Raw genomic sequence first — 13,662 nt, 5'->3', positions numbered from 1 at the left:
AGTTGAGGCTCAGGCACGCACACCTATACTCAATCAACATATAATTGATGGTCCTCCTAGATTATTGCCACAATATTAGTGAGCTCCTTTAGGTAGCCGAAGAAAGCAACCTAAATGGGAAGGGAGGTACATTTAATACAAATGAAGTAGCACAAATCATCATAAGTATAATATGCAACCAATCGTAAATTAACCTTTTCTAATGACCGAAGTTGTACAACAAGTTATGCTCATACCTATTTTTATTTACTTTGAACTGAAAATCAAATTAGTCATCTGCTCCGGCGTACGCACCCTCACCGCATCTACCACGGATTGCCCTCTGGGATTGGATAACGAAGGTCCTTGTGATGTTAAACATGACCTACCGCCACCGGAGCCAACGGACAGCATGTAGTTGCACTGCTAGAAGGCCTCGGCCTGCAGCCCAAGGCTTCAGTGTACTAATCTATTCTCAGGTACCATCTCCATAAGAAAACTATTGTTAGGTTCGGAGAGCATACCAAAATTGAGTTACGAAACAGAAAAAAAGAAAAACAAATCAAACCTCTATTGGGAGATTGACATATGCGGGCCTGAAACCACATCGTTGTTCCGGTCAGCGTACTGAACATGGAGAGCAATACACACTCTGACTGCTAAATGAGGTACACAAAATGAATATCCTGACAATGATGATTTTGAAAATCATTAATTAAATGGAGTAGATTGTAAACTACATAATCTGCAACAATTATAGAGGCATGGTAAAAATTCACAAACGGAGTGAGGTATACGTATGACAGAGCTTAATATGTGAATGGTAAAAAGATGCCTCCATTCAGCACAAAACTAAATGCCTTAACAATATGTGTGCGCCTTTGTGGCGACGAAAACTTGCAATTCCCAGTATAAGAAAACTTGAAATTAATCACATGAATGCATGAAGTACCCAATTAGTAAACAAATCTGCCATCACAAAAATATACACTACATCTAAAACATTAAAGAAAGAAAAGAGCACCTAAGAAGCAAAATGAAAATGGAGGCAAACCAAACATATTTCTCATAAAATATTTAAAATAGAGGATACCTCAAAAACCTTTGTATTAGAGTTCTCTTTTTCTTGTTCTGCTTTTAGAATTTATTACTGCACAACACAGATATCTCTCTCAAAGAATCATCCTTGCCTCTAGGGAATCAGATTTTGTCATGTTCATTTCGGGCAGATAATTTAGCTGCAGCACACTCTCCGCTTAGTTTTTCTATTATTTTGTCTAGCTTTGATATCCCTCTATTTCCTCAATGGCAGCCTGCATTTGAAAACAAAACAAAACAAGCATATGCTGATAGGAGCAAGTTTGTTCTTGCCATGTTTTGGAAGCTGTATAATCAAACCAAAACGAATTTAAATATATTATTGGAGTTTGGTCTTTTTTGCTCCGAGAACTTTGGTTCTATACAGGAATAAGATTTACACAAAGTTGCATGTTTGTTATTTTAAAACAAAAATAATATTTTTTCACTAAAATCTTTTTATCTACTTGAAAATCAAGGATATCCGTGTAGGTGGAACACTTACCAATGATGTCCTCTCTAATTCAGGGCTCGAAAACTCAAAAACATGTGCAACAAGATAAATAAAATTCAGATTGGAGACCAAAGTATCTTACATTTTAGGTATTAGTACTTTAATCACCAGATGTTCTGTGAGCTCGTTAACCTCGCTCCATGAACATGAATGATAAAAAAGTTACCTCAATACTTTGATGCTAGATTGAAGAAAGATATGCATATGCTGTCAACAGAAACCTCATAGTGCAAAATAAATCACCAAAATGTACTATGCACAGCCATTCACATATACAACCAGCAGAACATGAGGGGAATATAAGAAGAGAGGTCAAACACATGTTTACCTTGGGCGATGAAGGATCCTAGGCATTACACCGACGTCGTGCTATGCAGGGGCATCCACGTCTCGTGACCTGACGCCGTCAACTTGCAAGTAATCTCTACGTAATTAACATTCGTATTAACAAGCTTAGTTTGCATAGAAATATATGTATACATATTTAAAATGAAAAGAATATTTCATAGTGTTTTTTTATCAAGTTTCAGAGAGTTTTTTAATCAACTTTCATAGTGCTTTTCCTGAAGGCATAAGTGGAAGCTTTGGACAATATAATAGAAAATTAAGTAATAACGATCTGATGGTCAATGAAATATATAACAACCAACCATCCATTTGGAAAAGACCAAAGCAGTAGTACACATATGTGCAGGCAGGAAATATAATGTTTCCAAAAGCATCCACTAAATATACACAGTATAATTATGCTTCAAGTAATGTGCAGGCAAATAATATAACGTTTCCAAAAGTTTGTACTATGATCAGGAACCAGTGCTCATCGATCTGTAGAGGAAGGCTTGCTTCATCGATCTGTCTGACCACCACTGGCCATTGAGATGCTCCGAGCTGCAGAGGAGAAAGGAGCAATTGAGAGAAACAAAAATTATAGGGAAGTGTTTCAACTATGCATTCTGTTGCTTGCCTGAATAAATCACATGCTCGTAAAGTCTGCATCTATGGTATGGCTGAAAAGCTTAAGCCTTTGTACTATCACTATGGTGTATTTGAAGATGCAATCGTGTAGGGCAAGTGCGAATGACGAGAGAAAGGAGAGAACCTAGCATGTTCCAAGCAGCCGCAAAACTGGCCGAAGAAGGAGAGCCATGAGATGGGGAGGCTGTTGATGATGACGTGGCTGAGCAGTATGACGGCGTGAAAGGCGATGACCACGTACTTGGACGCCAGGTACCCCCCCCCCCACCGTTGCTGCCGCCGGTGCTGAGAAGGATGATCACCTAGATCAGCTGCGCCAGCGAGAAGTCCACGCTGGTTGTAACTGTTGGAAATATGCCCTAGAGGCAATAATAATTAGTTATTATTATATTTCTTTGTTCATGATAATCGTTTATTATCCATGCTATAATTGTATTGATTGGAAACACAATATTTGTGTGGATACATAGACAAAACACTGTCCCTAGTAAGCCTCTAGTTGACTAGCTCGTTGATCAAAGATGGTCAAGGTTTCCTGGCAATAGGCAAGTGTTGTTACTTGATAACGGGATCACATCATTAGGAGAATCATGTGATGGACTAGACCCAAACTAATAGACGTAGCATGTTGATCGTGTCATTTTGTTGCTACTGTTTTCTGCGTGTCAAGTATTTGTTCCTATGACCATGAGATCATATAACTCACTGACACCGGAGGAATGCTTTGTGTGTATCAAACGTTGCAACGTAACTGGGTGACTATAAAGATGCTCTACAGGTATCTCCGAAGGTGTTCGTTGAGTTAGTATGGATCAAGACTGGGATTTGTCACTCCGTATGACGGAGAGGTATCTCGGGGCCCACTCGGTAATACAACATCACACACAAGCCTTGCAAGCAATGTGACTTAGTGTAAGTTGCGGGATCTTGTATTACGGAACGAGTAAAGAGACTTGCCGGTAAACGAGATTGAAATAGGTATGTGGATACCGACGATCGAATCTCGGGCAAGTAACATACCGAAGGACAAAGGGAATGACATACGGGATTATATGAATCCTTGGCACTGAGGTTCAACCGATAAAGATCTTCGGAATATGTAGGATCCAATATGGGCATCCATGTCCCGCTATTGGATATTGACCGAGGAGTCCCTCGGGTCATGTCTACATAGTTCTCGAACCCGCAGGGTCTGCACACTTAAGGTTCGATGATGTTTTATGCGTATTTGAGTTATATGGTTGGTTACCGAATGTTGTTCGGAGTCCCGGATGGGATCACGGACGTCACGAGGGTTTCCGGAATGGTCTGGAGACGAAGATTGATATATAGGATGACCTCATTTGGTTACCGGAAAGTTTTCGGGCATTACCGGAAAAGTTTCGGGCCCATCGGTAGTGTACCGGGAGTGCCGTGAGGGGTGACGGGGACCATCGAGAGGGGTGTCACGCCCCAAGGGGTCTCATGGGCTATGGGAAGAGATAAACCAGCCCCTAGTGGGCTGGAATAAGTTTCCACTAAGGCCCATAAGGTTTGAGAAGGGAAAAACACAAGGTGGAAAGAGTTCCAAGTGGGAAGGTGGAATCCTACTCAAAGTAGGATTGGAGTAGGACTCCTCCACCTCAAATTTCGGCCAAACCTTGAGGGTTTGAGGCTGCCTCCTCCCCTCCCTCCCTCCTATATATACTGAGGTATTAGGGCTGATTTGAGACAACTTTTGCCACGGCAGCCCGACCACATACCTCCACGGTTTTTCCTCTAGATCGCGTTTTTGCGGAGCTCGGGCGGAGCACTGCTGAGATTAGATCACCACCAACCTCCGGAGCGCTGTCACGCTGCCGGAGAACTCATCTACCTCTCCATCTCTCTTGCTGGATCAAGAAGGCCGAGATCATCGTCGAGATGTACGTGTGCTGAACGCGGAGGTGCCGTCCGTTCGGCACTAGATCGGAGCGGATCGTGGGACGGATCGCGGGACGGTTCGTGGGACGGTTCGCGGGGCGGATCGAGGGACGTGAGGACGTTCCACTACGTCAACCGCGTTTCTTAAACGCTTCTGCTGTGCGATCTACAAGGGTACGTAGATCGAAAATCCCCTCTCGTAGACGGACATCACCATGATAGGTCTTCGTGCGCGTAGGAAAATTTTTGTTTCCCATGCTACGTTCCCCAACAGTAACCGCCCACTGCAGGTGGAGATCATGTAAACCGAATCAGCACATCCGTCAGCAATCACAAAGTGAGAACAAACATTCAGAGTTAAGCCGCTCGTTGGATACCTGGCCAACGATGTTAAACCTGCATGAAGCACAACAGACATCATTAGTAGAGGCCGGGAATAATTGGAAGGCAGATGCATGAGCAATCAATAGCGTATATAAGAAAAATGACCCACGCATATATATGCGTTTATTGGAAGGACGTATTGGTCTCAACTTCAAGAACCATGCTGATAGCTGCATATTTCCAACGAGATGTCGGTATCAAAACCAGACTTTATGTGCAGTTGACACTGCTTCTGCTACCAAAATGTGGTCACGAGAGCTGCACATGGTCAAAGCACGCAAGCACATGAGCTTAAGAACACGATTATTCTGTTCTGCATTACCAAGCGCACGTTGCTAAACAATGACACGCTGCAGAATAAGTACATTTGGTTGAAAAGCATCCCGATGATAACGGCGTTCTTTTTTCTTTCTTTCGGGGGAATGATAACGGTGTTAGTGAATGAACAAATAAACTATTCATTTTCCTCGCAAAAAAAATCATTTACCACATGGCCTATGTGGTCAGCTAGCTCAAAAACCAATAATAAACTATTCATTCGACAAAAAAAGGAAACGGGGATAAAAAATGACAGGAAGAGATACAGAAATTTCGCACGCCCCAGTTTGATGTCACACCAGACAAAAGAAAAAACCAACAGAAAGCGGTTCGTTCACACACGATCCTCTTCCGTTCTTTCGCTTCACATGATCCGAGTCAGAGAAAAATGGACATACGTGGACAGGGAATGAAAGAAGAAGAAATATTTCAGTTTAGTGTGTGTACCATCCGGTGATCCATGAGGTGAAGGGCGACCATCGGTTGCCCGATAGGCGAGCGCTCTAGTAGTAGAGGTCGCCGGAGGTGGGGAAGGAGGAGCAGATCTCGGCCATGGAGAGGTCGACCGTCATGGTGATCCAGCCTCGACCCAATCAGAACACCCCCGAAACTCCCATCTTTTCGCGTATATGTCGGTGAGTGCGCTGAATGGGTTCAATGGATGTATGAACATGCAAATCTCCCGGGGCTCATGGCCCTATCGGACCTCGACGGAAGCGATGGCGGACCTCGGAAGCGGTGTCCATACGACGGCAGCGGTTCCTCTAGGACCTCGACGGCGGCAAAGGGATCCGTGGTGAAGGCTAAGGCATGGTTTCCGTTGATGTAGCTAATAGATCAGCGACGGCGAAAGGATCCACAATGGCGGCTAGGGCGTGGTTCCCGTTGGCCGTCGCCCTAGCGAATAGATCGAGGGCAGCCTTCTCCATCATATTTTTTTGTGGGGCTTCCTCCGGTGGCGGCTGGCGAGATCTATGGCGGTCGGGGAAGAAAGAGGAGCAACTCTAGCACCACAAGATCCACGGCAGATCGGGGAAGGAGAGGAGGTGATCCAGCACAGCGAGATCCACGGCAGTTTAGGGAGGGGTTGGAGCAACGTGTGGGGAAGAAGGAACACATCGTGCCGCTCGTGAAGGAAGAAGGAGTCAGGGAGCAGGGGCTGCTAGGGATTCCCAGAACGCCACGCGATCCGGCGCGACAGGAGGGGCTGACCCTAAGGAGCGAAGACCTAGCGCATCCATCGCTCGGGAGCCTTCCTAGCGCCAGCGGCTCCATCCATCATCGTCGCCGTCTGGAGAGGGACACAACCACAAACGATGCGTTCATCGGCCACGGCGAGGCGGACGACCCCAGCAGCAGGAGTGGATTGGGTCGGCAGATGCATCATAGGATGGCGACGAGAGCGGGTTAAGGATAGGGCGTACGGGGTGGTTCGGTTTTTTTTGGCGTAGGCGTGGGATAGAGCAGCTCACGTCATGGTCTTTTTTGGTAGCGTGTGAAGACGAAAATTAACCAGAGCGGTGGGAGGGTGAACGAAAAAAGACCCGTGAGCGCCGGTTACCAACTGCCCCTTTAGGAATAGAGATTACAGCATAAATATAATTTTAAAATTGTTAAATAGGTAAAATAACATCATATTTAGATTGTGCGCATCACTATTGATTAAAATTACATTATAAATAGAGTTTTAAAAAATTAAATAGATAAACTAATATTATATTCAGATTCTACATATGTTTCTAATAAAATTATATATATAATAATGTAAAATTAAAGTTACCGTTTAAAAGATATGATTTTTAAAGTATTTGTCACTTATAATTTAACTGTAGATTAATTAATTAAAAACTGTAGGGATGTTTCTCGAAACATACTAAAAATGATTCATTTTTAATTTAAGTATGTATTGCGAGTTTATTTTATAAAAATTGAAGGAGGTTTTTATAAAAATTACAACAAACGATTCGTTTTCTTACTTAAATCCTGACTGCGGGTTGATTTTCAAAAATTATAATGGATTTCTGTAAAATTATAAAAAATGATTTGGTTTCTCTTTTAAATCTGGACTACGGGTTGATTTCGAAAAACGTCAAAGGGTTTTCTATAGAAATACCACAACGTACGGATATGATACGTCATTGTCATCGACGTACTGTGGAAAAACCCAGTTGAAGTTAGTGGTCACGCAGATCTCCACATCCACACGGATATATGATACGTCATTGTCATCGACGTACTGTCGAAAAACCCTGTTGAAGCTAGTGGTCACACAGTTCTCCACATCCACAATAAGCCAACGCACCGACGCACCGTGTAGGACGAGCTAGGATGGAACCCCACGGGCGTTCTACTAGGACGAGCTAGCTAGGATGGAACCCCACGGGCGTTCTACTAGGACGAGCTAGCTAGGATGGAACCCCACGGGCGTTCTACTAGGACGAGCTAGCTAGGATGGAACCCCACGGGCGTTCTACTAGTACTACTCAATTACTTCCCATTCGGACGAGACGACGAGCGACCTCAGCAGAATGGCCTGCGTGGAGGAGGCGAAGGTGGTGGAGTCCTGCATGGCGGAGGAGGTGAATTCGAAGGTGGTCGACTGCTGCATCATGGAGGAGGTGAAGGTGGTGGAGTGCTGCATCATGGAGGAGGTGAGGGTGGTGGAGTGCTGCATGGTGACGCCCAGCGAGGAGACGCCCAGGCACGGACTCTGGCTCTCCCCGCTCGACCTCATGATGGTCAACAAGGGGCACACCCCAACCGTCTACTTCTACCGCTCCGCCTCCGACGACGGCTTCTTCGACGTGGCCCGGCTGAAGGCGGCGATGGCCAAGGCCCTGGTCCCGTTCTACCCCCTCGCTGGCCGTCTGGGCGTTGATGGCGATGGCCGGCCAGAGATCGACTGCACTCGACAAGGTGCGCGCTTCGTGGTCGCTCGCTCGGACCTCGCCGCCGACGACTTCAGCGCCCGCGAGCCGTCGCCGGAGCTGAGGAGGCTCTTCGTCCCCAGGGACATCGACGACGTCATGCTCGCCGTCCAGGTGACCTTCTTCAGGTGCGGTGGGGTGGCGCTAGGCACCGCGCTGCACCACGTCGCCATCGACGCCCTAAGCGCGTTCCACTTCTTCCAGACGTGGTCCGCCTTCTCCAGAGACGGGGCCGGCGACGGCGCTGGAGCTGGAGCGGCCACAGCAGCGCTGGAGCTGCCATGCCACGACCGTACCCTCCTCCGTGCACGCTCCCCGCCCCGCGTCGTCAACCCCGACGCTCTCTCCGTGTTCTTGCCCCTAAAAAACGACCCGAGCATACCCGTGCTGGAGCCGTCTGGACCTGCCGTCAACGAGATTTTTGTTCTTTCCAACGACCAGGTCGTCGCTCTGAAGCGTGCCTATGGTGGCGCGAGCACGTTCTGCGCCCTCAGCGCCCGCGTGTGGCGCTGCATGTGCGCCGCCCGGAGGCTGCCGCCGGATGCCCAGACGCGGCTCACCTTCCCGGCTAACCTCCGGCACAGCCTGAGGCCGCCGCTCCCAGCGCGGTACTTCGGCAACGGCATCATCCTACTGGGCGCCGCCTGCAAGGTGCGGGACGTCGTCGCCGCCGGGTCGGGGGACCAGGCGCCGCTGGCGTCCGTCGCCGGACGGATCAGGGACGCCGTCCGCGGGCTGGACGACGAGCTGGTGCGCTCCACGATCGACTACCTGGAGACGGCACCAACTATGCCTGCGGCGTGCAGCATGCCGGCGACGGAGCTGAGGATTGTCAGCTGGCTGGGCATGCCGGTGTACGACGCGGACTTCGGGTGGGGGAAGCCGCTGGTGATGCAGCGCGCCGTGCAGCAGCGAGCCGGGCTCGTCTACCTCGCCGACAACGGCGGGGACGGGGGCGTGCGAGTCCTCGTGTCCGAACCTGCCCCGGTTGTCGAGGAGCTCCGGCGCCTGCTGGGGGCCAAGATCTGATGCAGTACAAGGAGACGTGCTTTCATCGCGTGCCGTTACTCTTTGGGAAATGATTCCCTTACCCACACATCTTACGTGACCGTCCACCGCATTCGTGTCCGTTGGGCTCCCTCAAATGGCGAGGAATCAACCATTCCGTATCTGCAACTGCAACTGCAACTGGTCCATTGTTTCTGTAACCATCCTTTTATTGTAAACCGATTGAAGACTAGATCCCATAACACGGTCATGTTATAAAAATATCTCGTCACATTGCACTACAAGGCGCCCAATTTCTTACAGAGGTACTCACGATGTACAAACTGTATCAGAGTTGATCGATCATGATAGTATGTGTTGGAATAAAAACCTTGTTCGATCCACTTTTTGCGTGGAGGATGTCCAGGAGATTTTTTCCATTCCTTTGTGTGCAGATACAGAGGACTGAATTGCATGGCATTTTGATGCAAAAGGGGAATTCTCTGTTAAATCGGCTTACCGTGTGTATTTAGCGACCGAGCTACTGAATTCTGGTAGCAATGAAGGATGGCCTTCGGTTGGTGATTCATGGAAGAATAAAGTCTGAAGGGATTTATGGAAATTGCATTGCCCGGCAAAAATACACCATTTTTTTTGGAGGTTCGGCCATAATAGCCATCCTTTGCATATGAACATTGCCAGGAGAGGAGTGGTCCTGGACACATCTTGTGTTGTCTGTCATAGGCTCTTTGAGGATGGTGGTCATTTATTTTTCCGATGCAAGGGTGTTAAACCGCTCTGGCGGGGTCTCCAGATTGAGGATATTCGTATGCAACTGATGGAATGTCAAGGCCCGATCCATGTGCTGGAATGTATTCTGAAACTCCCGTATGAGAAGAAGATGATGATCGTCGCACTTTTGTGGGCTTGGTGGTCAGAGAGGAACAAAACTAATCATAATGAGTCCAGGCTATCCACTGATGAATTTATTTTCTTGATCAAGCGAAGCACGGATGAGTGGCTGCGTTTTTCCAAACCGCCGACTAAATCAAGTACTACTTCAACCCCAAGATGGACATGCCCATCGGCTGAGATTATTAAAATTAACACCGATGGTGCTTTTCTGGAAGAGACTAGAGACCGATTCTCATATATTGAAGCAGGCTTTGTTGTCCCCATCTTTAGATCAGTCAAGGTTGGGTCATCTATTTCTTGATATTAAGTACCAGCTTATTACCGAGTTTATTGATTATGCTGTTGAGTTTTGCCCGAGGGCATGTAATAAGCGTGCTCATTCTTTAGCAGCGTTGGGTATGAGGAACCGACAGTCTGATCAATCTTTGTGGCTGTCGGATTTCCCAAACTTTGTAACTAGTCTTGTGACTAGCGATATTGCTGTGTTTTAATGGAATGCTCGTGTTCCCGTAAAAAAAACACAACACGACACACGTTGCAAATACAAATCCGATAACACGATCCATGTTGCAGAAAGAAAAAAACATAACATAATATCGGTTGCAAATGTCTTCATAACAAAATATCGGTTGTGAAGTACAATTGTGAGATCTGACGACTCATTAGATGACGGACCTTTCTTTACTACTCATCATTCTCCAAAAGTATTCTAGAAAACCGTTCTTCAAAAGCATCTATCCAATAGTAAAGATTTATATTTGTTAAATCAAAAATGCTACATCTCTATGCGCATGCGAAGGGACTAACGTAAAAGTTTATATTTCAAAGCTAGGAGAATAAGCGTAATCTTATCTGCGACTAAATGAATAAAATATGACATCACATTAAACATTTATTGAGATAAAAACATTTTTTTAATATAAGTTCTTGGTCAAAATTAGAACTTCATGTATACAATAATTAAGGAATGACACTAGCCATAGTAAGGACATTCCTTCGAGAGATATTCCATGTGATCTTTCGCAAAGTTATTTGGGAGTCCATTGATAACGCTCAAAAGTACTCTTCTGAGGAAATACTAAAGGGAAAGATGCCATTGATTAGTGTTGCCAATGTATCCACCCCGTCAAGCCTAAAACCAGTCTTGTGTTAGATGCCACCACCGTAGGACAAAACGACCTTATGGATTGATGGATCTTTCTCTGTTATCGATGGTATGGCGGTTGCGAGTATGATCTTAAAGAGGTACGACGAGAGTGCTATTTTTTGTTATTCTTATTCCATTGCAATGATGCTTTTGAGGTGGAAATCCATGCATTGTTGTGAGGCATGGCTCTTGCAATAGAACATACGAATCTTTCGGTTATTGTTGAGTCATACTTGTCGATGGATCTTTCAGTTCTTGGTGGTGATTACCTTGACAGTTCTGTGTATCGTCATTTGGCTTTGGAGATTAAAACCATGTTGTTAGGGAGTTTGTTTCACAAAAAACTACATCATAATCAAAATAGAGTAGCAGAATGTTTGAAAAAATATAGTCGTTCCGAGCATACCACAGTTGTGTGGTTACAGCAAGGGCCTCCATGTATCGAGGAACTCTTGCCTCTTGATTGTAACTCTATCATAATCAAATAAGCTCCTTTTCCCCCCACAAATAATAATAATAATTTAGAATGTTGATAGGCTATAAGCGTGAGGTACGATGTATGAATGTAGTGCGGCAAGCGGTGTGGGCGTTCGATAGAAAGCGCGGAAGAGACATGTGGGATTTCTGTATGCGCCACGGTTGGCGTACGTGGTAGTGATCCGGACACCCACCCCACCCAACTTTGTATCGGGTTTGCGTGAAAAAGTGTGTTCAGATTAACCGATGGACCAATACAGGAAAGCTTTGGATGGCAAAACGCGTCTGGGCCGCACGGTCTAGACGGTTGAGGGCGATTTAAGGGTCTGCGTTGGAGATGTCCTAAGGGAGTTTCCAACAATATCCATAAAACGGACACTATCGATCTATGAGTAGTGCTCGGACATGTCTAGAGGCATGATATGAGAGCGGTCCATTCTATCCTATACCTTAGTTTGTCGCTATTAACATCTTCCATCAAATATGTGTGACACCCTATCGTACTAATCCATGGATTACTAGCTTCCGCCAAGTACGAAGAAAGGCTTCCGCCAAAACATATGTGATTACGCAGTAGCTTTCAGAGTTTATTTTCGTCAAAAATCGGATGACTCCTAGTGTATGATATTGTATCTGTAGTGTATAATATCATAGAGTAATATCATAGAGTAATATCATAGATGGTCTCATTTATTGTCACCGATAACGCATAGTATCATAGAGTTTATTATGATATGATATCATAATATGATATTTAACCCTTATTTTTCGTTTAATTATATGGTACCTCATCAAAATTGTCTAGTTGACATGCATGATAGTAGCGATGATACTCCTATTACAGATAGCCTAAGAAAAAAAACAGCGGCTTCTGCAAAACATGCTAGGATCTTATAAAGCCTTCTAACAAAAGCATCTATAATCATCTTCTGCCAAACGCTAGCCGCCTTCCGTCACATGCCTTATCACCTTTTCTCAACCGAAAGAAATGGCCTTTTGCCATCCAGGCAGAGAGGATGGATACATGGTGGCTTTTAATTGGATGGATGTACGGACTCTCGCAAAACCACCACAAGTTTGTTACCGGTTTGCCGGAATTCAGATGTCCGGATGCGTTCGCGAACGTTTGAGGAATAGCATTGGATGACAAAAAGTGTTTGGACTATCGCAAAGGACATATATGGGTGATTTTAGGATCCATGTTACAAAAGCCCTAAGTGATGTGTAAACATTAATATGATGTGATATCTTACCATAGTTAACTAGGTGAGGAGGGTACGGTATTTGACCACTATGAATATCCGCAAAATAATATGAGGGTCTCTTTGATTTGCAGGATTTTAGAAACGCGAGAATAGGAAAAGTATAGGATTGGAGTGCCATGCAACTTGAATCCTATAGAATTAGCAAGGAGTGTTTGATGCCACAAAAAGGCTAAGGACTTACAAAAGAGGTTGTAGTGAATGTTAGATTCTTATGAAATGTAGTATAAAAGAATCCATAGGAAAATTTCCTATCTTATGGTCTTCAATCATATGAATCAAATGACAACGTAGGAAAAAATCAAAGAATTTCAATCATTAAAAAATCCTATAGAATTCCTTTGAATCAAACGAGCCCTAAAACAAAAAGGAATAGGCTGTAGACTATCCATAGTGGGAGTACATATCTAGACAAAATAGATGATGTGGTAAGTACTTAATGAGCAAAGAGAGATATGAACATAATATGCCACTCACACTACGAATAACATCACACATAGTAAGACAAGATGAGTTTCCAATCTAATAAAAGTGTTGCATAACACCACATATATGTTACTCCCACTATAAAGTCACGTTACTAGTCTAAGTTACCCTCCATTATAGATATTATTATTGATATGGCATACTAATATGTCCAACTAGTGTATGGGTGGGCTATTAGGTTGGCTACAAATGAGGTGGCAACTTCATATAGTCGGTTATTGGTTGTACTATCAAACATGCTCGTCATAGTGAGAGTAACATAGATTCTACATAAGCAAAAGTAGTGATGTGACAAGTAGGTAATTAGGAGAG

The 13,662-nt window shown here is 44.9% G+C and overlaps 1 protein-coding gene across 1 annotated transcript; it reads left to right on the top strand.

The window, feature by feature from the left end:
• The first annotated feature begins 7,362 nt into the window (after window positions 1-7,362).
• On the top strand, window positions 7,363-9,345 carry LOC123401571 (putrescine hydroxycinnamoyltransferase 1-like). The gene has a single exon (XM_045095397.1). The coding sequence runs from the start codon at window positions 7,678-7,680 to the stop codon at window positions 9,103-9,105; it is 1,428 nt and encodes a 475-aa protein (XP_044951332.1). The 5' UTR covers window positions 7,363-7,677; the 3' UTR covers window positions 9,106-9,345.
• Window positions 9,346-13,662: the final 4,317 nt, after the last annotated feature.

The sequence above is a fragment of the Hordeum vulgare genome, chromosome 6H, assembly GCF_904849725.1.
Source record: "Hordeum vulgare subsp. vulgare chromosome 6H, MorexV3_pseudomolecules_assembly, whole genome shotgun sequence".
In the NCBI taxonomy this organism is placed as follows: domain Eukaryota; kingdom Viridiplantae; phylum Streptophyta; class Magnoliopsida; order Poales; family Poaceae; genus Hordeum; species Hordeum vulgare.
This window is presented reverse-complemented; position numbering and strand designations above follow the sequence as displayed.